Source organism: Schistocerca nitens, chromosome 1 (genome assembly GCF_023898315.1).
Source record: "Schistocerca nitens isolate TAMUIC-IGC-003100 chromosome 1, iqSchNite1.1, whole genome shotgun sequence".
NCBI classification, from domain to species: domain Eukaryota; kingdom Metazoa; phylum Arthropoda; class Insecta; order Orthoptera; family Acrididae; genus Schistocerca; species Schistocerca nitens.
In genome coordinates, this window is record NC_064614.1 from 454,600,450 (window position 1) to 454,622,131 (window position 21,682).

At 41.9% G+C, this 21,682-nt stretch overlaps 1 protein-coding gene across 5 annotated transcripts in view; it reads right to left on the bottom strand.

Moving 5' to 3' along the window:
* Nucleotides 1–311: 311 nt before the first annotated feature.
* The window catches only part of LOC126251641 (transmembrane protein 17-like), a 40,634-nt gene continuing 19,263 nt past the window's right edge, over nt 312–21,682 (bottom strand). For 2 of the 5 annotated variants that reach the window (XM_049952221.1, XM_049952195.1), the window contains exons 2-4: nt 17,738–17,841; nt 2,007–2,120; nt 312–1,605 (exon numbers count right to left, since the gene is read on the bottom strand). In XM_049952221.1, coding sequence (XP_049808178.1) covers nt 1,363–1,605; nt 2,007–2,120; nt 17,738–17,841 — 461 coding nt within the window. In that variant the 3' untranslated portion in view covers nt 312–1,362. The remainder of the gene's footprint in view (nt 1,606–2,006; nt 2,121–17,737; nt 17,842–21,682) is intronic. The other 3 variants (XM_049952202.1, XM_049952211.1, XM_049952229.1) reach the window with 3 other exon arrangements.

Below are 21,682 nucleotides of genomic sequence, written 5' to 3' on the forward strand. Positions count from 1 at the left end.
CCTGCAGGCAGATCGGTGATACTACATCAGACGGGCAGAGCCTGCACATTAATGAGAAACGATGGGCTTCAGATCAGCATGCCCAATCCGTTAGAGATGGCCTGCAGTTTTGGGCTGTTATGGAAGTCCACTCATATGGCCAACTATTCACGAGTCACAGACACCATGTTGATGAAATGAGACCATGGTAACCAGTCCATGCAAAAGATAACGTGCATGAATACTTTAATGATCAATACTAATGAGGATAGGTAGCAACTCTCCGTAAATACGAGAGCTATGCCGAAAGTTTTTAGCAGAATGTGTGTAAAAATATTTATTTTCAAAAAAATGTTTACAACTTTTCAAAATACTCTCCATTAGCATGTATACATTTTTCCATTCTCTGAAACCACTTAGAAAATGTGTCAGTCCAAGCTTGTTTTGGGATGTCACTCAGTGCACTCTTGTACGCTGCTATGGCCTCTTCATCTGATGAAAACCGCTGCCCTCGAATTTTTTCCTTAGTCTTAGGGAACAGAAAGAAGTCACAGGGGACCAGGTCAGGTGAATAGGGGGGATGGGGTAACACTTGCACATTTTCCTTCTCCAGGAAGTCCATCATTCTAGCAGCCCTGTGCGCAGATGCGTTGTCGTAATGCAGCAGAAGGTGCCCACTCTTGGACTTTGGATGCTGTGACTTCCATGTGACGATGACTTTTGGAAGACAATCTTCCACGTATCATTCAGCATTGACTGTACAACGTGTGTCCCAGGTCACAGAGGTGAGCTGCCCGATCGTTGTGAAAAAAGTTGCCACCATCTTTTTTCCAGAGCTCCGACTTCATCGAACTTTTGTGGGTGGTTCCTCTCCTGAAAAGCAACCACACAGAAGACTGTCTTCGTTTCAGGGTCATAATGGTGCACCCACGTTTCATCACCTGTAACGATATTGTAGGTGTCTTGGGACTTCCCTCCATTTAATTTTTCGTAAGATCGCTCAGCCGCTGAAAGGCACATATCAAAGACAATCACACTCTCTAGAATTAAATTTTTGATCATAGCCTTTGTCACAAAACAAGAGCACACACACATTCACACAATCATTCATACACAACTAATGCACACATGACTGCTGTCTCCAGGAGTGGGGAAGCGGCACACGTACTCAGCTGTGCCCAGCCAGCGATGATGCATGACAAATCAGTGAACAAACCATTTCCTCTACTGAGAGAAAAACAAGATTTTTCCTTTTTTTTTCAAATTTCCCAGATTTCCCTGACACTTTTGAAATTCCCTGATTTCCGGAACTTGGGGCAGCCCTGTAAATACATCTGTGAAATAATGGGTCCTTCCGTAATGTTGAGTAAGAGTAATACCTTATTAATCATCCTTCTGCTGTGTCCAAAGTAGTATCCGCAAACGAGACTGCTCAGCATGGACCTTTGAAGAGTGGCGTAGTGCAAAAAAGCCAGTCAGTAACTGAATAATTAATAAAAGTACAGAAAGTGACTGGACTATTTGCTCCAGTGGTTGCAGCATAATGTTCTGATTAAGCAACAAAAACAGCTGGAGAGGAAGCTGTGGAACCAGTGACAGCAACCAGAATCCAGCCAGTTCCGGTACCTGCACATAAAATATGTGATTGTTGGTGTAATTTGTTGCAGGAGAAAAGACACATTACAAGTAGCTCATTCATGAGTAGGTAATTTTACACATTTCAACATAGCAAACATTCAATACAACAATTTCACAACAATGTTTTCTTCGTTGTTAAATTCACTGATAGCATTACCCATCATACCAACTGTGATAAAACTGAACAGCTCTCCTAATGAAGAGATTTAGATCTGACTACCTGTACATTATAATGAGAGTTCTTGAACAGTTTCCCTCCAGTCTCTCAAATAATTACAGCTCATTATTTCAGTTTATTCAGGTTTAATATTGATAAAGATCTACGATTCTCTCTCTCAAAGAATAAGTCCATTAAAGGGAAAACCAATGCTCAAAAGATTCTGTCTTACCTTGTCTGATAGGTTACCAATGTACCCAAGGTACAGTCTAAGACATTCATTACCCGCCGCTGTCAGAAGAACTGTAGAAACGAGGAACCGATATAAAACAGTAAGGCACCCATACTGTAAACAAATTAATATGTCACTTATTTGTGTTTACATACAATACCAGTAATTACTTCTAGTCAGCTAGCTTGGTAGTATCCTGTTTGTTAGGTACTTATTCTATAGTTTAGTCTCACGATAATATTTAGAATACATTATCGTTTGTGTAACATTCCATTACACAGGGGAAGCAGTTAACCTTTGCATCTCAAATAACTTTTGCCTATATAAATAGTGACTAGGGTCTTAAAAAGGAAAAGGACCAAAGTGTTTCCACAACTTCACAAAATTCAGAGATTATGAAAGGGAAAGTTCCTACTCACCATATAGCGGAGATGCTGAGTCGCAGATAGACACAACAAAAAGTCTGTCAATATAAAGCTGTGTTTGCAGGAACTACATTGCAGTTACAAGAGTTGAAGGGCATCTCAGAGTTTTTATTTCTTCCCTCTGTAGTGTAATTCTCTTTCCATACTACTCATTAGCAGTTGAGATGGGGGAGAGACAGGATTGTAGTTAGCACTGATGTTATTCAATCTCTACATCAAGCAGACAATAAAAGAAACCAAGGAATAGTATGGAAAGAGAACAACACTACAGACAGAAGAAGTAAAAACTCTTGAGGTTTGCTGACGACATTGTAATTCTGTCAGACAACAAAGGTTTTGAAAGAGTAGTTGGATGGAAATGAGAGCTTCTACAAAAAAATGTGCTGTGAAACATGGATGATAAGCAGTTCAAACAAGACGAAACATCTAAAATCTGAATCTACAGTAGAATGCTGAAGATTAGATGGATAGATCAAAGAACTATTAACAAGAACTGAATCAAATTGTGTGTGTGCGTGAGGGGGGGGGGGGGGGGGGATTTGTGGCACAAATCAACCAAAAGAATGGATCAGTTTATACAACAAATCCTGAGGCATAAAATATAGTCAACTTGGTAATGGACGGAAGCGTCTTTTTTGATTATTCATTTGCTTGGCATAGTACTTCATAGTTCTTGAAATTAGTTTATAACACTATCACTGCGCTGTTTTGCTATGTCAGCATATATATAAAACTCAATTTTGGTGTTCGCATGCAGTATAATGTTATCCTCTGGGAGGATTTTTACAGATTTAACTGTGAAATGTCTAAAGGGTTTTGCTTGTTGTTGTTATTGTTGTTGTGGTCTTCAGTCCAGAGACTGGTTTGATGCAGCTCTCCATGCTACTCTATCCTGTGCAAGGTTCTTCATCTCCCAATACCTACTGCAACCTACATCCTTCTGAATCTGTTTAGTGTATTCATCTCTTGGCCTCCCTCTGCGAGTTTACCCTCCAATACTAAATTGGTGATCCCTTGATGCCTCAGAACATGCCCTACCAACCGATCCCTTCTTCTAGTCAAGTTGTGCCACAAATTTATCTTCTCTCAAATGCTATTCAATACCTCCTCATTAGTTATGTGATCTACCCATCAAATCTTCAGCATTCTTCTGTAGCACCACATTTTGAAAGTTTCTATTCTCTTCTTGTCTAAACTATTTATCGTCCATGTTTCACTTCCATACATGGCTACACTCCATACAAATACTTTCAGAAACGACTTCCTGACACTTAAATCCATACTCGAGGTTAACAAATTTCTCTTCTTCAGAAACGCTTTCCTTGCCATTGCCAGTCTACATTTTATATCCTCCCTACTTTGACCATCATCAGTTATTTTGCTCCCCAAATAGCAATACTCATTTACTACTTTAAGCGCCTCATTTCCTAATCTAATTCCCGCAGCATCACCTGATTTAATTCGACTACATTCCATTATTCTCGTTTTGCTTTTGTTGATGTTCATCTTATATCCTCCTTTCAAGACCATGTCCATTCCGGTCAGCTGCTCTTTCATGTCCTTCGCTGTCTCTGACAGAACTACAATGTCATTGGCGAACTTCAAAGTTTTTATTTCTTCTCCATGGATTTTAATTCCTACTCCAAATTTTTCTTTTGTTTCCTTTACTGCTTGCTCAATATACAGATTGAATAACATCGCGGAGAGGCTACAACCCGTCCCAACCACTGCTTCCCTTTCATGCCCCTCGACTCTTAGAATTGCCATCTGGTTTCTGTACAAATTGTAAATAACCATTCGCTCCCTGTATTTTACCCCCGCCACCTTCAGAATGGGAAAGAGAGTATTCCAGTCAACATTGTCAAAAGCTTTCTCTAAGTCTACAAATGCTAGAAACGTAGGTTTGCCCTTCATTAATCTAGCTTCTAAGATAAGTCGTAGGGTCAGTATTGCCTCACGTGTTCCAACATTTCTACGGAATCCAAACTGATCTTCCCCAAGGTCGGCTTCTACCAGTTTTTCCATTCGTCTGTAAAGAATTCGTGTTAGTATTTTGCAGGAGTGGCTTATTAAACTGATAGTTCGGTAATTTACATCTGTCAACACCTGCTTTCTTTGGGATTGGAATTATTATATTCTTCTTGAAGTCTGAGGGTATTTCGCCTGTCTCATACATCTTGCTCACCAGATGGTACAGTTTTGTTAGGCCTGGCTCTCCCAAGGCTGTCAGTAGTTCTAATGGAATGTTGTCCACTCCCGGGGCCTTGTTTCGACTTAGGTCTTTCAGTGCTCTGTCAAACTCTTCACGCAGTATCATATTTCCCATTTCATCTTCATCTGTGTCCTCTTCCATTTACATAATATTGTCCTCAAGAACATCGCCCTCCCCTCTTTATACTCCTTCCACCTTTCTGTTTTCCCTTCTTTGCTTAGAACTGGGTTTCCATCTGATCTCTTGATATTCATGCAAGTGGTTCTCTTTTCTCCAAAGGTCTCTAATTTTTCTGTAGGCAGCATCTATCTTACCCCTAGTGAGATAAGCCTCTACATCCTTACATTTGTCCTCTAGCCATCCCTGCGCAGCCATTTTGCACTTCCTGTCGATCTCATTTTTGAGATCGTTTGCATTCCTTTTTGCCTGCTTCATTTACTGCATTTTTATATTTTCTCCTTTCATCAATTAAATTCAATATCTCTTCTGTTACCCAAGGATTTCTATTAGCCCTCGTCTTTTTACCTACTTGATCCTCTGCTACCTTCATTATTTCGTCTCTCAAAGCTACCCATTCTTCTTCTACTGTATGTCTTTCCCCCATTCTTGTGAATCGTTCCCCAATACTGTCACAGAAGCTCTCTACAACCTCTGGTTCTTTCAGTTAATCCAAGTCCCATCTCCTCAAATTCCCACCTTTTTGCAGTTTCATCAGTTTTAATCTACAGTTCATAACCAATAGAATGTGGTCAGAGCCCACAACTGCCCCTGGAAATGTCTTACAATTTAAAACCTGGTACCTAAATCTCTGTCTTACCATTATATAATCTATCTGAAACATGTCAGTATCTCCAGGTTTCTTCCATGTATACAACCTTCTTTTATGATTCTTGAACCAAGTGTTAGCTATGATTAAGTTATGCTCTGTGCAAAATTCTACCAGGCGGCTTCCTCTTTCATTCCTTCCCCCCAATCCATATTCACCTACTATGTTTCCTTCTCTCCCTTTTCCTACTATCAAATTCCAGTCACCCATGACTATTCAATTTTCATCTCCCTTCACTATCTGAATAATTTCTTTTATCTCATCATACATTTCATCAATCTCTTCGTCATCTGTGGAGCTAGTTGGCATATAAACTTGTACTACTGTGGCAGGCATGGGCTTTGTGTCTATCTTGGCCACAATAATGCATTCACTATGATGTTTGTAATAGCTTACCCACATTCCTATTTTCCTATTCATTATTAAACCTACTCCTGCACTACCTCTATTTGATTTTGTATTTATAACCCTGTATTCACCTGACCAGAAGTCTTGTTCCTCCTGCCACCAAACTTCACTAAGTCCCACTATATCTAATTTTAACCTATCCATTTCCCTTTTTAAATTTTCTAACCTACCTGCCCGATTAAGGGATCTGACATTCCATGCTCCGATCCGTAGAATGCCAGTTTTCTTTCTCCTGATAACAACGTCGTCCTGAGTAGTCCTCGCCTGGAGATCCGAATGTGGGGACTATTTTACCTCCAGAATATTTTACCCAAGAGGATGCCATCATCATTTAACCATACAGTAAAGGTGCATGCCCTCGGGAAAAATTACGGCTGTAGTTTCTCCTTGCTTTCAGCCGTTCGCAGTACCAGCACAGCAAGGCCGTTTTGGTTAGTGTTACAAGGCCAGATCAGTCAATCATCCAGACTGATGCCCCTGCAACTACTGAAAAAGCTGCTGCCCCTCTTCAGGAACCACATGTTTGTCTGGCCTCTCAATAGATACCCCTCCGTTGTGGTTGCACCTACAGTACGGCCATCTGTATCGCTGAGGCGCGCAAGCCTCCCCACCAGCAGCAAGGTGCGCGGTTCATGGGGGGGGATTTTGCTTATCGAACTTGAAATTAAAGTTATGTAAAACACAGGAAGTATCAGATCCCAGATCCAATTTAGATAATGTTTTAACTAATCAAATGAAAAGGAATATGGTCGCCAGCCTAATTAGGCATAGAAATGTTAAACATTTATTTTAAAGAAAAAGTAAATAGTTTTGGTGGAAAAACGCCACCTATACTCCTTTCTTACAGAAGTGCAATGAACCCTATCACAAGCACAAAAATGTTATAGCGGATAAAAGCAGCTTTGTAAGATATTCATGTTTTCACAAACATAAATGACACTTTAACACTCATCAACAGTAAATACTTTGCCAAACCTCAGTAATTTCATCTTCACAGCAATTGCAATTCATTACTAAACTAGAAATGGGCATGGGCCTAGTCTTGTTTCATCATATACTTTCTACACAGCAGAAAATTTAATTAAAATTCACTTGCATTAAGATTCACACATTCCTTAGTATGCAATGTTGTAACTGTTATGTGAACAAGGGCACTCATAGTAGCTTTACCTTCAGTAATAGAAACAGTAAGTAGGGGCTCCCAGTCTGATATTACACTTTTTATCACACAATGTGCACAAAACTAAACATAAACTTCAAAATATTCATTAATCAAGTAACTTTATGCATTTTGAAAAACTTACAATGGGGGCTCTTAATTTTGACTGCTATTATAAAGCAAACTGGACACACCTTTCTGAGGCAAATTAAAACCAGTAAACTTTGGTAACACACTTTCATAAATTTGACTCACCATATATGCTTTTTCAACAGTTAATGCAGCAGATAATTTTACCAGATATTGTATTTCAAATCTACCTTTGAGAACATTTACTTTAACTAACCTCAACATGTCTTGTTAACTGTTCATCAGCACAATCATTTACTTTCATAGCCATAATTTAAGCAAGTAATCTTTAAAACCACAAAACTGTGAACTGAAACAATTCAATTACTGGGGCGGCTTTCATAAAAGCAACACTTACTTCCTCCCTCAACTTCAACAAAATCCGCAGTAATTTTAGGCAACTTTTTGCACTCAATTTCAAGCAAAAGTAATCAAACACTTGTTTTTGATTATCAGTTCTCATACTCAGGGCACTCAGAAATCATTGTTCATACGAGAGGATCCTAAGATGTATTATGATAGGAAACAATTCAAGGTAGGTACATGAATTTACCATGAGTTACCTTATATTTTCACATACTAAATGAGCTGATCCAACACTTTACAAAAGTTAGACTTCTCCTCTCTGCTTAAATGATTGCGCAATGTTGGCTGCGAGTACATGACGACAGGGGGACTTCCTGTTGGAAGTAATATGCTCTGTTATTTTCTTCTTGGCGACAATCATCAGCTTTTATGATATTTTCCAGCAACAGAGCAATGTATTAGAGCCATTCATCCACCCAAGGCTTTTCCATATCTCCAAGCACTGAAAGCCTCACTCGGCACCTTCACAAAGCACCTTCCAATTGCTAGCTGCTGACTGTACAGTTGCTAGTCTCTGACTGACTGTTGTTCCACCTTTTCCCTTGTACCAACCACAATTTGCGTGCTCTAACTCACTTTTGTTTCAGGGGAGAAGCACACCAAGTTTTCATTTATACAATTCAAAAGTCTTTAAGTGTGAATCAGCACATACTTAGTTGTATATTCATACCTTTTACAAAATCCTTCCATTTACACATATTAGTAAATCAACCAAAAACATATAGTTAAAGTCATCCTCCGCCAAATGATGAAAAGTGTTCTAACAGTGAAGAGAAAACATAGTGCATATCTTTCTACATCTTTACAGCATATCAAAGATTACATACCGAAGAAAACATACTTTATATAAAGCATAATTAATCAGAAAAAAAAATTAGGATCTTAACTATGGTGTTACAAGTTGACATACAGATGCCTAAGCAGGTGGGTAAAACTAAGGTGAATAACAATAGCGATCCTATAATGCTAGTTACAAAGCAACAAACATGGCAGAAAGATAAAATGAATTATTACAAGAAACCTCCTTTCTTTAAGGGTCCATTCGGCAAGAGTGTCTAGGACAACTGGTGACCAGTCAAAATTTAAATCTCTTTCACTATGTGGCTACAGACATGAAGAATAGACTGCATCGTACACCTTGTGCTATATCTGCTAAACCATTGGATAGCTCAAATGAAAAATGCATATTAAAGCATATACAGTTAAAACACTGACATTGAGTTAGAAAGTGATGCACCATCAGTGGTTCGTTACAGTAAGAGCAAAGTGGCACACTGTCACCACTTTAACATACGAGAATGGCTGAAATGACAGTGCCCAATACATGGACTAATTAAAATTATGCCCTTACGATGCGACACACGAGGGTAAGTTTCCCAATTCTGCCTTTACTAGGCTAAGATATAGGGATTACAGTCAGTGGCTTCGCACCAATGTGTAGGAAATGTGTTCCCCTTCCAGGAACAATTGCAAGTATGGAGGAGGACACAGATTCTACATCATCTGAATGTGAACGGAATGTGGTCCTGGAACAGAGGAACACGGTGACAAAAAAGTGTGCTCTAGCTGCTTTGCAGCAAGAATAATAATATAGTATTCACGATTTTGAGACGTGAAATATATCTCCTGGGCCTCCACCACTCACTTCCAAGGTAGAAGGGCAGGATAGTAATGGGACGATTTAGAAACCTACGCAAAGTGCAGTCCCAAAGTGTTGGAAATATCAGACATAGTCCACTACAACATTGTTAACAATGTGTTTTGGAAGATAGGTCTTTTTCCAGCAACATAATGAAGTTTATCCCCAATGATAGAAGAGGAAGTATAACAATAAAGAGAAGCAACAATAGAGATCCAAGAGGCATTCAGTAACAGAGACAATTACATTTGTGAAATACTCTACCTGGTTACCACTGCTGGGGCATTGTTGATTGTCAAAGGTATCTAGTAAGGAGTAGAGCTTCCAGTCAGGTTTCAGAAGCTGATGCACTGTCTTACACATGGATTGTACATGGTTCAGAAAGCAAATTATGCATACAGAATGGTCACTCAGGTACACTATGTAATCATAAGTATACGGACACCCCCCAAAACATATGTTTTTCATATTAGATGCATTGTGCTGCCACCTACTGCCAGATACTCCACATCAGCGACCTCAGTAGTCATTAGACATCGTGAGAGAACAGAATGGGGTGCTCTACGGAACTCGCAGTATTCAAATGTGGTCAGGTGATTGGGTGTCACTTGTGTTATACATTTTTATGTGAGATTTCCACACTCCCAAACATCCCTAGGTCTACTTTTTCCAATGCAATAGTGAAATGGAAATGTGAAGGGACACGTACAGCACAAAAGCATACAGGCCGATCTCGTCTGTTGACTGACAGAGACCGCCGACAGTTGAAGTGGGTTGTAATGTGTAATAGGCAGACATCTATCCATACTATCACACAGGACTACCAAACTGAATCAGGATCCAGTGCAAGTACTATGAAAGGTGGCTACACGGGTAGCAGGGGTTGTGTGTCATGGACTGGGCAGTTTTTTAGGTTAGATGGCCTCGGGCAAGTACACAAATGGCAACAGCCTCAAAGGGTGCGGGGCAAAGTCAGGACATGCAGGGACCAAGCAGCAATCGGTATTGTAATTGTAAACTGTCGAAGCTGAAATACCGGAACTTCAAGTGCTGATAGAAAGCACCAAAGCTGAAATCCTTATAGGTACAGAAAGCTGGCTGAAGCCAGAGATAAATTCTGCCAAAATTTTTAAAAAAGCACAGACGGTGTTTAGAAAGGATAGATTGCATGCAACCGGTGGTGGCGTGTTTGTCACTGTTAGTAGTAGTTTATCCTGTAGTGAAATAGAAGGGGATAGTTCCTGTGAATTCTTATGGGTGGAGGTTATACTCAACAATCTAGCTAGGTTAATAATTGGCTCCTTTTACCAACCTCCTGACTCAGCAACATTAGTAGCAGAACAACTGAGAGAAAATCTGGAATACATTTCACATAAATTTCCTCAGCATGTTGCAGTCTTAGGTGGAGATTTCAATTTACCAGATGTAGACTGGGACACTCAGATGTTTAGGACGGGTGGTAGGGTGCAGAGCATCGAGTGACATTATACTGAGTGCACTATCCGAAAGTTACCTCAAGCAATTAAACAGAGAACTGACTCGTGGAGATATCTTGGACCTACTGATAACAAACAGACCTGAACTTTTCGACTCTGTAAGTGCAGAATAGGGAATCAGTGATCATAAGGCCGTTGCAGCATCCCTGAATATGGAAGTAAATAGGAATATAAAAAAGGGGAGGAAGGTTTATCTGTTTAGCAAGATTAATAGGAGGCAGATTTCAGACTACCTAACAGATCAAAATGAAAATTTCTGTTCCGACACTGACAATGTTGAGTGTTTATGGAAAAAGTTCAAGGCAATCTTAAAATGCGTTTTAGACAGGTACGTGCCGAGTAAAACTGTGAGGGGCGGGAAAAACCCACTGTGGTTCAACAACAAAGTTAGGAAACTACTGCAAAAGCAAAGACATCTTCACTGCAAATTTAAACTCAGCCACAACCTCTCAGACAAACAGAAGCTAAACGATGTCAAAGTTAGAGTAAGGAGGGCTATGCTTGAAGTGTTCAGTGAATTCAAAAGTAAAATTCTATGTACCGACTTGACAGAAAATCCTAGGAAGTTCTGGTCTTACGTTAAATCAGTAAGTGGATCGAAACAGCATATCCACACACTCTGGGATGATAATGGCATTGAAACAGAGGATGACACGTGTAAGGCTGAAATGCTAAACACCTTTTTCCAAAGCTGTTTCACAGAGGAAGACCACCCTGCAGTTCCTTCCCTAAATCCTCGCACGAACGAAAAATGGCTGACATCGAAATAGGTGTCTAAGAAATAGAAAAGCAACTGAAATCACTCAACAGAGGAAAGTCCACTGGACCTGATGGGATACCAATTCGATTCTACACAGAGTACGCGAAAGAACTTGCCCCCCTTCTAACAGCCATGTACTGCAAGTCTCTAGAGGAATGGAAGGTTCCAAATGACTGGAAAACAGCAAAGGTAGTTCCAGTTTTCAAGAAGGGTCATTGAGCAGATGTACAGAACTATAGGCCCGTATCTCTGACATCAATCTGTTTTAGAATTTTAGAATGTTTTTTGCATGCATATCATGTCATTTCTGGAAACCCAGAATCTACTCTGTAGGAATCAACATGGATTCCGGAAACAGTGATTGTGTGAGACCCAACTCGCTTTATTTGTTCATGAGACCCAGAAAATATTAGATACAGGCTCCCAGGTAGATGCCATTTTCCTTGACTTCTGGAAGGCGTTCGATACAGTTCCGCAATGTCGCCTGATAAACAAAGTAAGGGCCTACGGAATGTCAGACCAGCAGTGTGGCTGGATTGAAGAGTTTTTAGCAAACAGAACACAGCATGTTGTTCTCAATGGAGAGACGTCTACAGACGTTAAAGTAACCTCTGGCGTGCCACAGGTGAGTGTTATGGGACCATTGCTTTTCACAATATATATAAATGACCTAGTAATGTCAGAAGTTCCATGAGGCTTTTCATGGATGATGCTGTTGTATACAGAGAAGTTGCAACATTAGAAAATTGCAACGAAATGCAGGAAGATCTGCAGCGGATAAGCACTTGGTGCAAGGAGTGGCAACTGACCCTTAACATAGACAAATGTAATGTATTGCGAATACATAGAAAGAAGGATCCTTTATTGAATGATTATATGATAGCGGAACAAACACTGGTAGCAGGTTACTTCTGTAAAATATCTGGGAGTATGCGTGCGGAACGATTTGAAGTGGAATGATCATATAAAATTAATTGTTGGTAAAGCGGGTGCCAGGTTGAGATTCATTGGGAGAGCCCTTAGAAAATGTAGTCCATCAACAAAGGAGGTGGCTTACAAAACACTCGTTCAACCTATACTTGAGAATTTCTCATCAGTGTGGGATCCGTACCAGGTCGGGTTGACAGAGGAGAGCGGCATGTTTTGTCACAGGGTTATTTGATAAGAGTGATAGCATTACAGAGACGTTTAGCAAACTCAAGTGGCAGACTCTGCAAGAGAGGCGCTCTGCATCGCGGTGTAGCTTGCTGTCCAGGTTTCGAGAGGGTGCATTTCTGGATGAGGTATCATGCCAGGCTTCACCGACCGACATCAATACCTCTCCTCAGTACAGCACTCCGTGAAGAATGGGTTGCCATTCCCCAAGAAAACTTCCAGCACCTGATTGAACATATGTCTCCGAGAGCGGGAGCTGTCATTAAGGCCAAAGATGCGCCAACACCGTATTGAATTCCAGCATATCTGATGGAGGGCGCCACGAACTTTTAAGTCATTTTCACACAGGTGTCTGGATACTTTTGATCACGTAGTGTGTGTCCAAGACGACAGACTACTTCTCTACATGGTGAACTAGCTATCCACTGCAGATGGAGAGGTCCAAGTGTGACAATGAATGTGTGGAATCTGAAAGAAATGTGTGTTCTCCTGTGGTAAGGGAAATCATATTAATCTGCTCTAGATCATCTGCCAGGAGTGTGTCCCTTGCACTGGCTCTTGGAGAGTCCCAAATAGGATGGTGGCCATTGCAATTGCTGAGCAGGAAGACTAGTGTTGGGAGCTGACCAGTAAGCTGTAGTATTTCCACTCTGTTATGAAAAAGTGACAGGAGTGCACAGTTGACGCAGAGAGAAAATTTTATCCTGGGAAGGGAAATACAAACAGTGACAGCTTGCAACCAAGTATTTAACTCTCAGGTAAGTGCCACTATACCACCACGAACAGGAGCCCCTTCTCAGGAAGAAGGTCATAGCAGCAGTAAGTAAAACCTTTTCCCTCACCCAGATATCCTGTATAGCCCACTTAAATTACAGAGGGCATTTGTGCAGCAGCACGGTCTCCTCTGCAGTTAATGCAGTGAGAGACAGGGGATGTGAAGTCTCCCTCCTCTGTATCTCTGCCACAATGTATGAGTTTGACTGCATCTTAAGAGGACTTACAAGTATGACTTAAACACTGACACTGGTAGCAATGCATCAGATTGAGTATGTAGGGTCCTAGTAATGGCATAGCCTAGCCTTATCTTCAGCAGAAGCTGTATCCGATTAAACGTCAGGAATGGGGCACGAGTAAGCACTAATTCACTGTTTTTCATATTTGTGACTCAATGGACTGCTTTTACACCCTGATCAGAAAGGCAACCTCAGATCCCCCCTCCCCAGCCAATAAAACAGCTGGGTAACAACTTTGCACATGTAATTCAGTCTAGCTTTCACCGGTTTCGGGGCCTGAAATGCACTGTTTGCCTCAATTAGCTGGGTACCATTATACAGGGGAGTGCATAGCTCCACTGGACCGGCAACTGTGTCCACTCCTTGCTGAAAAATGGATGGTTTTACATCAACAAAACTCTTAACCTTATTCGGTGTGCGTCACAAGTAGCACAATGCCACTGAAATATTTTTAATTTTCTTGATTTCTTTCTATTTTCATTTGTTAAACAGAGGCAGAGAGGATGGGATTGGTGTGCTCATTGTAATCTGATCCCCCTAGATTGACATTGTGTCTCTGATTGTTAGCTCCCTCCTTCTGGTGGTTTCCCACATAGAGAGAGTAACCCATCTTGGGTAACTGTTGACACCTCAGCTCACACCTGCCCAATTCCAGACAGAGCAACAATTTGCAACTGGAAAGATACCATATCAAGCTATTACCTCTCCCTGGGCCTGGCTTATAACAGGATGTATGTGCAATCGCTACCTGTTGACCCAGGTGCTGGAAATTACGTACTACCTAATCACCCTTTACACGTAAAATGCATTAGCTGGCCCTTTGGAAACGTAGACTGAAATAACTAGCACGCAATACTTAAAAATGTGTACTAAGATGAGAAAGTGAGTTGCAGCAGCTGGGTGTACAGATTATGTATCAAAGAAGGCAATGGCAATATTATTGTTCCTCACACAATCCAAGTCAAATCAAATACACTCCTGAGGAGAAACACATGGCACAAAAATCCAATTTTATTGGTAACTGGAGAAGCAAGCATGTGCAGAATATCACAATACATGTTTTGGAAAAGTCTGCACCAAATAAATTCCAAGAATGTTCATGTACCCAAAAACAAACTCAAGTGACAGTATACATTTGACACAATACAAGAAATGGAAATGACTCTTTGTAAGCACTGTGACACAAGATGAGACATTGCTCCACTAATTTGAACCTACGATGAAGAGAAAATTATGTGGCATACACGAACTCATTCATAAACAGCAAACCAAATGTGCATCATTTTCAGGAAACATTTAAGGTTTCCGCCATTTATATGAAGACAGCCTTAAAGAGACTAGCTCTGCTGAGGCATGTTTCTACTCTCTGTCAGGAGATATTCAGTGTTCTGAATAAGAAACTAAAGGAAATGAATACTTTTGGATTAAAGGAGAACATTCCTCAAAAAGCACATACTTTGAGTCATCAACAGGCACACATATAAAGAGAAAAAACTTGCTAGTTTTCACAGTAATCTCCTCTCTCTCACATTCACACTCCCACTCACACACACGCCTCCAGGGTGTCGACTGGATGCACAATACTGCATTTTGACAGATGGACTAGGTTGTTGCAGTTGGGGGTTGTGTCGAGTGGAGGGGGGAGGGGTAGAGGGAGAGAGGTGGGAGGTGGCGAGAGGGACTAGGGGTGAGTGACTAGTGGCTCAGCAGGAGGCAGTTTGCCAGCTAGGAATGAGAGAGGGAGGGAGGGATGGCAGAAGTATGGGCTAGGCATGTGATGCACAGTTGTCAGAGCCAGTGGGGAGTGACGCATGCTAAATGTCATGTTGGTTTGAATTTGGGAAGTGCTGACAGGACAGAAGGGGAAATATTGAGTGGAAGGTGTGGATTAAGCGGGTACAATTGCAGAAGTAAAGAATGTGTTGCAAGTATAACTCCCATCTACATAGTTCAGAAAAGGCTGGGAGTGGAGGTGTCATAGGGGTGGGATAAAATGTTGTGTAGGATGGTTGGGCGATCGAACACCACTTTAGGATTGGTGGGAAGGGTTTGGTGTAGGATGTCCCTCATTTCAGGGCATGATGAGAGGTAACCAAAGCCCTGATGAAGGATACTGTTAAGTTGTTCCAGTGCAGGGTGATAGTTGTTGACTTGAGGGTGCTCCTCTTTAGTTTATTCTTGGGAATGGTGGGAAGATCGGAATGTGCGAGGATTTGGCACAGGAAATATGTCTGCGGACTAGGTCCACTGCATAGTGCCTCTCTGTGAAGGCCTTTGTGAGACCTTCAACACACTGGGCAAGTGAGTTCCCATCACTGCAGATAAGTTGTATGTGGGTGCCCAGGCTCTATGGTAGGGATTTTTTTGTGCAGAAGAAATGACAGCTGTTGAAATGTAGGAAGTGTTGGTGGTTAGTTGATTTAACACAGACAAAGGTCTGAATGGAGCCATCAGACATTGAGGTCCACATCGAGGAAAGGTGTGGAGGTTGTGAAGGGATGAGGATAGGGCATCTTGGTTTTGAGTCATTACTGCTTCACAACCTCAACACCTTCTCTACCACCCACTTCATTTTATCCCCCTAAACCCAACATGCCACCTTCTTTGATGTACCTTCAACCTCTTTGATGGCTCCATTCAAACCTCTGTCCACATAAACCCACTATCCACCAACAGCTATCTTTCGACAGCTGCCATCCCTTTCACCCCCCCCCCCCCCTCATACAGCCTAGCCACTCATGGACAACGTATCTGCAGTAACAAGAATCCCCTTGCTCAACACACTGCAGATCTCATGAAAGTCTTCACAGGCAGTCACAACTACTTCATCCACAAACAAATTTCCTGTGCCATATCCTCACACTCTCCCAATCCACCAACCATACTCAAGAATAAACTACACAGGAGCTTTCGCAAGTCACCCAGTATCATACTGGACTAGAACTACTAAACCACATCCTTCATCATATCCTGAAATTGGATACATCCTACACAAGATCCTTCCCAATCTTTCCTAAAGTGGAGTTCCATTACCCACCCAATCTACACAATATCCTAGTCCACCACTATGCTATCTCGCCTCCAAACCAGTTACCACAGAAATCATATCCCTCTGGAACGCGTAGGTGCAAGGCCTGTCCAATCCACACATACAGCACTTTCTACTCCAGTCCTGTCACAGGCTTATCCTACCACTTTTGAGGCCAGGCCACCTGTGAAAGCAACCACGTCATATACCAACTTTGCTGCACAACACTGCACAGCTTTTTAATTAGGTATGACTATCATTCAGCTGTCCATTGAATGGCCACTGCCTAACTGTTGCCAAGAACAAAGTTGACCATCCAGTGGCACAACATGTAGCTATGCATAACATACTCTCTTTCAATGGCTGCTTCGCAACACAGACCATCTGGATCCTTCCCTGCACCTCTAAGATACAGGGATGGGAGTTCTTGAAACACATTCTTCGCTCCTGCAATCGTCCTGGTCTCCACTTCCAGTAAACCACTATATCCACACACTCCACTCAACATTTTCCCCTTCCTCCATCCCATTACCCTATCCCAGATTCATGTCCTGACGTCACCTTCAGCATGCGCCACTCCCCACCAGCTCCGACAACTGTGCAACACATGCCTAGCTGGTGCTCCTGCCATCCTTTCCTGCCTCATTCATAGCTGGTAGGCTTGTTGTCTCCCACCAAACTGCTATCCCCTCACTCCAACCCCTCTTCCTGCCTATCATCATGTGTGTTTAATTCAAAAGTATCCATGTTCTATCACATATTCTATCACAATTTTTCTACACAGTGAAAGATGTATTGTCTGACTGTCAGGCAGAGAACAAATGAAAGCTATCATCACAAAAGGTAGGCTTCATTTAATTATTAGTGTCAGAAAGCTACACTACTTAGGTGTGAGACAACATTCATACAAATTTTAAAAAATAAAATATAATATCACCACTATAGCTGAATTCCATAATTGTTAATGTATGGGCCTACAAGAAGTGTGCTTAGAAAAACCACACATGATTCTCATTAGCTTCTAGAGCTAAATAATTTATATTTTACAGTTTTACATGATTACATGATTATCTATTATAATTGCTCATTACATAAAACACCTAATGATACAGTACCTTGAAATGAAACATAACTGTCATAGAAGAAAGCCAAACTGGGAAGAAGATCACACTGAAGTACAACACCATCTGTAGAGGAAGGCTGGAAAGTGCTTCTGTTCCTGCAAATAGTAAACTTGTCTCATAAAGTTGCTCTTTAATATTGTCACAAAAATGTATGAGGTGGTGCAAAAAAAAAAAAAAAAGTACACCCTTTTAGAGCTTTCCAATTCACCTAAGATTTATTGTTGCAACAGTGCAGATGAAGTACATGAAATGATTACATTTACAGATCAAAAGCACAAGAACATTTTTTGGTACCAGATATTGACCCATGCCAAAATACTCATGTTACTGCATGAGCGAGAGCACCAGCAGCAGCGAGTACTGTTTGTATAAAGCGTTTATTTTGCATTTTGTTTACGACCTTCCACTAAGGAAGGGATTCTATTTGTGTTTATCTGCTCTGCATAGAAACTAACAGTTCTTGATCGTTAGGAGGGAAATTTATTTTGTACTTATTTGCTGCGCTTAGCTTTTAAATAGCTTTTCTGGGAAAACCTAGCGTAGTTTTCGCGTCTCGTATTTCAGTGAGTGTTTCTTGATTATCAGAGTAGCTCATCAGAAGATTATCTTGGGAATTTGTCACCGTATAGAGTAGGGTAAACATAGTCATGTGTAGGGACTGTGGTTGTTGTGAGCGGATGCAAGGAGAATTGGCCACTCTTCGGGGGCAGGTGGAGGCTTTGTCTGTTAAGCTCATCGAGCTCGAGGCGCAGGCGTCGGCTCGTAGTGGCGTTGGGGCAACTGTGGTGAGACCTATGCCTACTTCGGTGGCCTTGGAATCACATGGAACCCCTGATGTCGCTGCGTCTTCCGGCAGTGAGCATCTTACCGGTCAGCCATCACTCCAGGGTGAATGGCGGACAGTGGTGGGCTCGCGCGTGCCTGGCCGAAAGGCGAAGGTGGGATCTGGCCGCGTGGCAGCTGCCTTACCCCTTTCCAACAGGTACGGGGTGCTTCCTAGTGGTGATGACATCGTTTCCGAGCCACCACAGGATGCCTCGCCTGTTGGGCCAGTGGCCAATTCTCCGGCAAGGTCCCGACAGTCACAGAGGACGGGCCTATTAGTTATAGGGAGCTCCAACGTTGGGCGGGTTATGGAGCCCCTCAGGAAAATAGCGGGTAGGTCGGGGAAGAATGCCAGTGTGCACTCGGTGTGCTTGCCGGGGGGTCTCGTCCGTAATGTGGAGGAGGCCCTTCCGGCAGCTATTGAACGCACTGGGTGTGACCGGCTGCAGATAGTAGCACATGTCGGAACAAATGACGCCTGCCGCTTGGGTTCTGAGGCCATCCTTGGTTCCTTCCGGCGGCTGGCTGATTTGGTGAAGACAACCAGCATCGCACGCGGAGTGCAAGCTGAGCTTAATATCTGCAGCATAGTGCCCAGAGTCGATCGCGGTCCTCTGGTTTGGAGCCGTGTGGAGGGTCTAAACCAGAGGCTCAGACGACTCTGCGACTATAATGGTTGCAAATTCATCGACCTCCGTTATTGGGTGGAGAACTGTAGGGCCCCCCTAGACAGGTCAGGCGTGCACTACACACCGGAAGCACCTACTAGGGTAGCAGAGTACGTGTGGCGTGCACACGGGGGTTTTTTAGGTTAGAGGGATCCCCCCTTGGGCGAAACGATAAAATACCTGACGGCTTACCAGAGAGAACATCAGCATCGTTGATAAAGAACGTCCGTCCTCAGAGACCAAAAACAGGAAAAGTTAACGTAATATTGGTAAACTGCAGGAGTATCCAGGGCAAGGTTCCTGAATTAGTATCGCTTATTGAAGGAAATAGTGCGCATATAGTATTAGGAACGGAAAGTTGGTTAAAACCGGAAGTGAACAGTAACGAAATCCTAGACACAGAATGGAATATATACCGCAAGGATAGGATAAACGCCAATGGTGGAGGAGTATTTATAGCAGTAAAGAATTCAATAATATCCAGTGAAGTTATTAGCGAATGCGAATGTGAAATAATCTGGGTTAAGTTAAGTATCAAAGGTGGGTCAGATATGATAGTCGGATGCTTCTATAGACCACCTGCATCAGCAACCGTATTAGTTGAGCGCCTCAGAGAGAACCTGCAGAACGTTGTGAAGAAGTTTCGTGATCATACTATTGTAATAGGGGGAGACTTCAATCTACCAGGTATAGAATGGGATAGTCACACAATCAGAACTGGAGCCAGGGACAGAGACTCTTGTGACATTATCCTGACTGCCTTGTCCGAGAATTACTTCGAGCAGATAGTTAGAGAACCAACTCGTGAAGCTAACGTTTTAGACCTCATAGCAACAAATAGACCGGAACTTTTCGACTCCGTGAATGTAGAAGAGGGTATCAGTGATCATAAGTCAGTGGTTGCATCAATGACTACAAGTGTAATAAGAAATGCCAAGAAAGAAAGGAAAATATATTTGCTTAACAAGAGTGATAGGGCACAAATCGCAGAATATCTGAGTGACCACCATCAAACGTTCATTTCTGAGGAAGAGGATGTGGAACAAAAATGGAAAAAATTCAGAAACATCGTCCAGTACGCCTTAGATAAGTTCGTACCGACTAAGGTCCAAAGCGAGGGCAAAGATCCACCATGGTATAACAATCATGTACGAAAGGTACTACGGAAACAAAGAAAGCTTCATCATCATAGGTTTAAGAGTAGTCGAATCATAGCTGATAAGGAAAAGCTGAACGAAGCGAAAAAGAGCGTAAAGAGAGCAATGAGAGAAGCATTCAACGAATTCGAACATAAAACATTGGCAAACAATCTAAACAAGAACCCTAAAAAGTTTTGGTCATATGTAAAATCGGTAAGCGGATCTAAATCCCCTATTCAGTCACTCGTTGACCACGATGGCACCGAAACAGAGGACGACCGAAGAAAGGCAGAAATACTGAATTCAGTGTTCCGAAACTGTTTCACTGCGGAAAATCGTAACACGGTCCCTGACTTCAGCCGTCGCACGGACGCCAAAATGGAAAATATTGAAATAAACGATATCGGAATTGAAAAACAACTGCTATCACTTAGTAGCGGAAAAGCATCCGGACCAGACGAGATACCCGTAAGATTCTACAGTGATTATGCTAAAGAACTTGCCCCCTTTCTATCAGCAATTTATCGTAGATCTCTGGAAGAACGTAAAGTACCTAGCAACTGGAAGAAAGCGCAGGTCGTTCCCATTTTCAAGAAGGGTCATAAATCAGATGCGAATAATTATAGGCCTATTTCGCTTACGTCAATCTGTTGTAGAATAATGGAACATGTTTTATGTTCTCGTATTATGACGTTCTTAGATAATACAAATCTCCTTCATCATAACCAACATGGATTCCGCAAACAGAGATCATGTGAAACTCAGCTCGCCCTATTTGTCCAAGAAATTCACAGTGCCGTAGACACTGGCGAGCAGATTGATGCCGTATTCCTGGACTTCAGGAAGGCATTTGATACGGTTCCGCACTTACGTTTAGTGAAAAAAATACGAGCTTACGGAATATCGGACCAGGTTTGTGATTGGATTCAGGATTTCCTAGAAGAAAGAACACAACATGTCATTCTTAACGGTTCAAAATCTGCAGATGTAGAGGTAATTTCGGGAGTACCGCAAGGAAGCGTGATAGGACCTCTATTGTTTACAATATACATAAATGACTTAGTTGACAACATCGGTAGCTCCGTGAGGCTATTTGCATATGACACGGTTGTCTACAAGAAAGTAGCAACATCAGAAGACTCGTACGTACTCCAGGAAGACCTGCAGAGGATTAATGAATGGTGCGACAGCTGGCAGCTTTCCCTAAACGTAGATAAATGTAATATAATGCGCATACATAGGGGCAGAAATCCATTCCAGTACGATTATGCCATAGGTGGTAAATCATTGGAAGCGGTAACGAC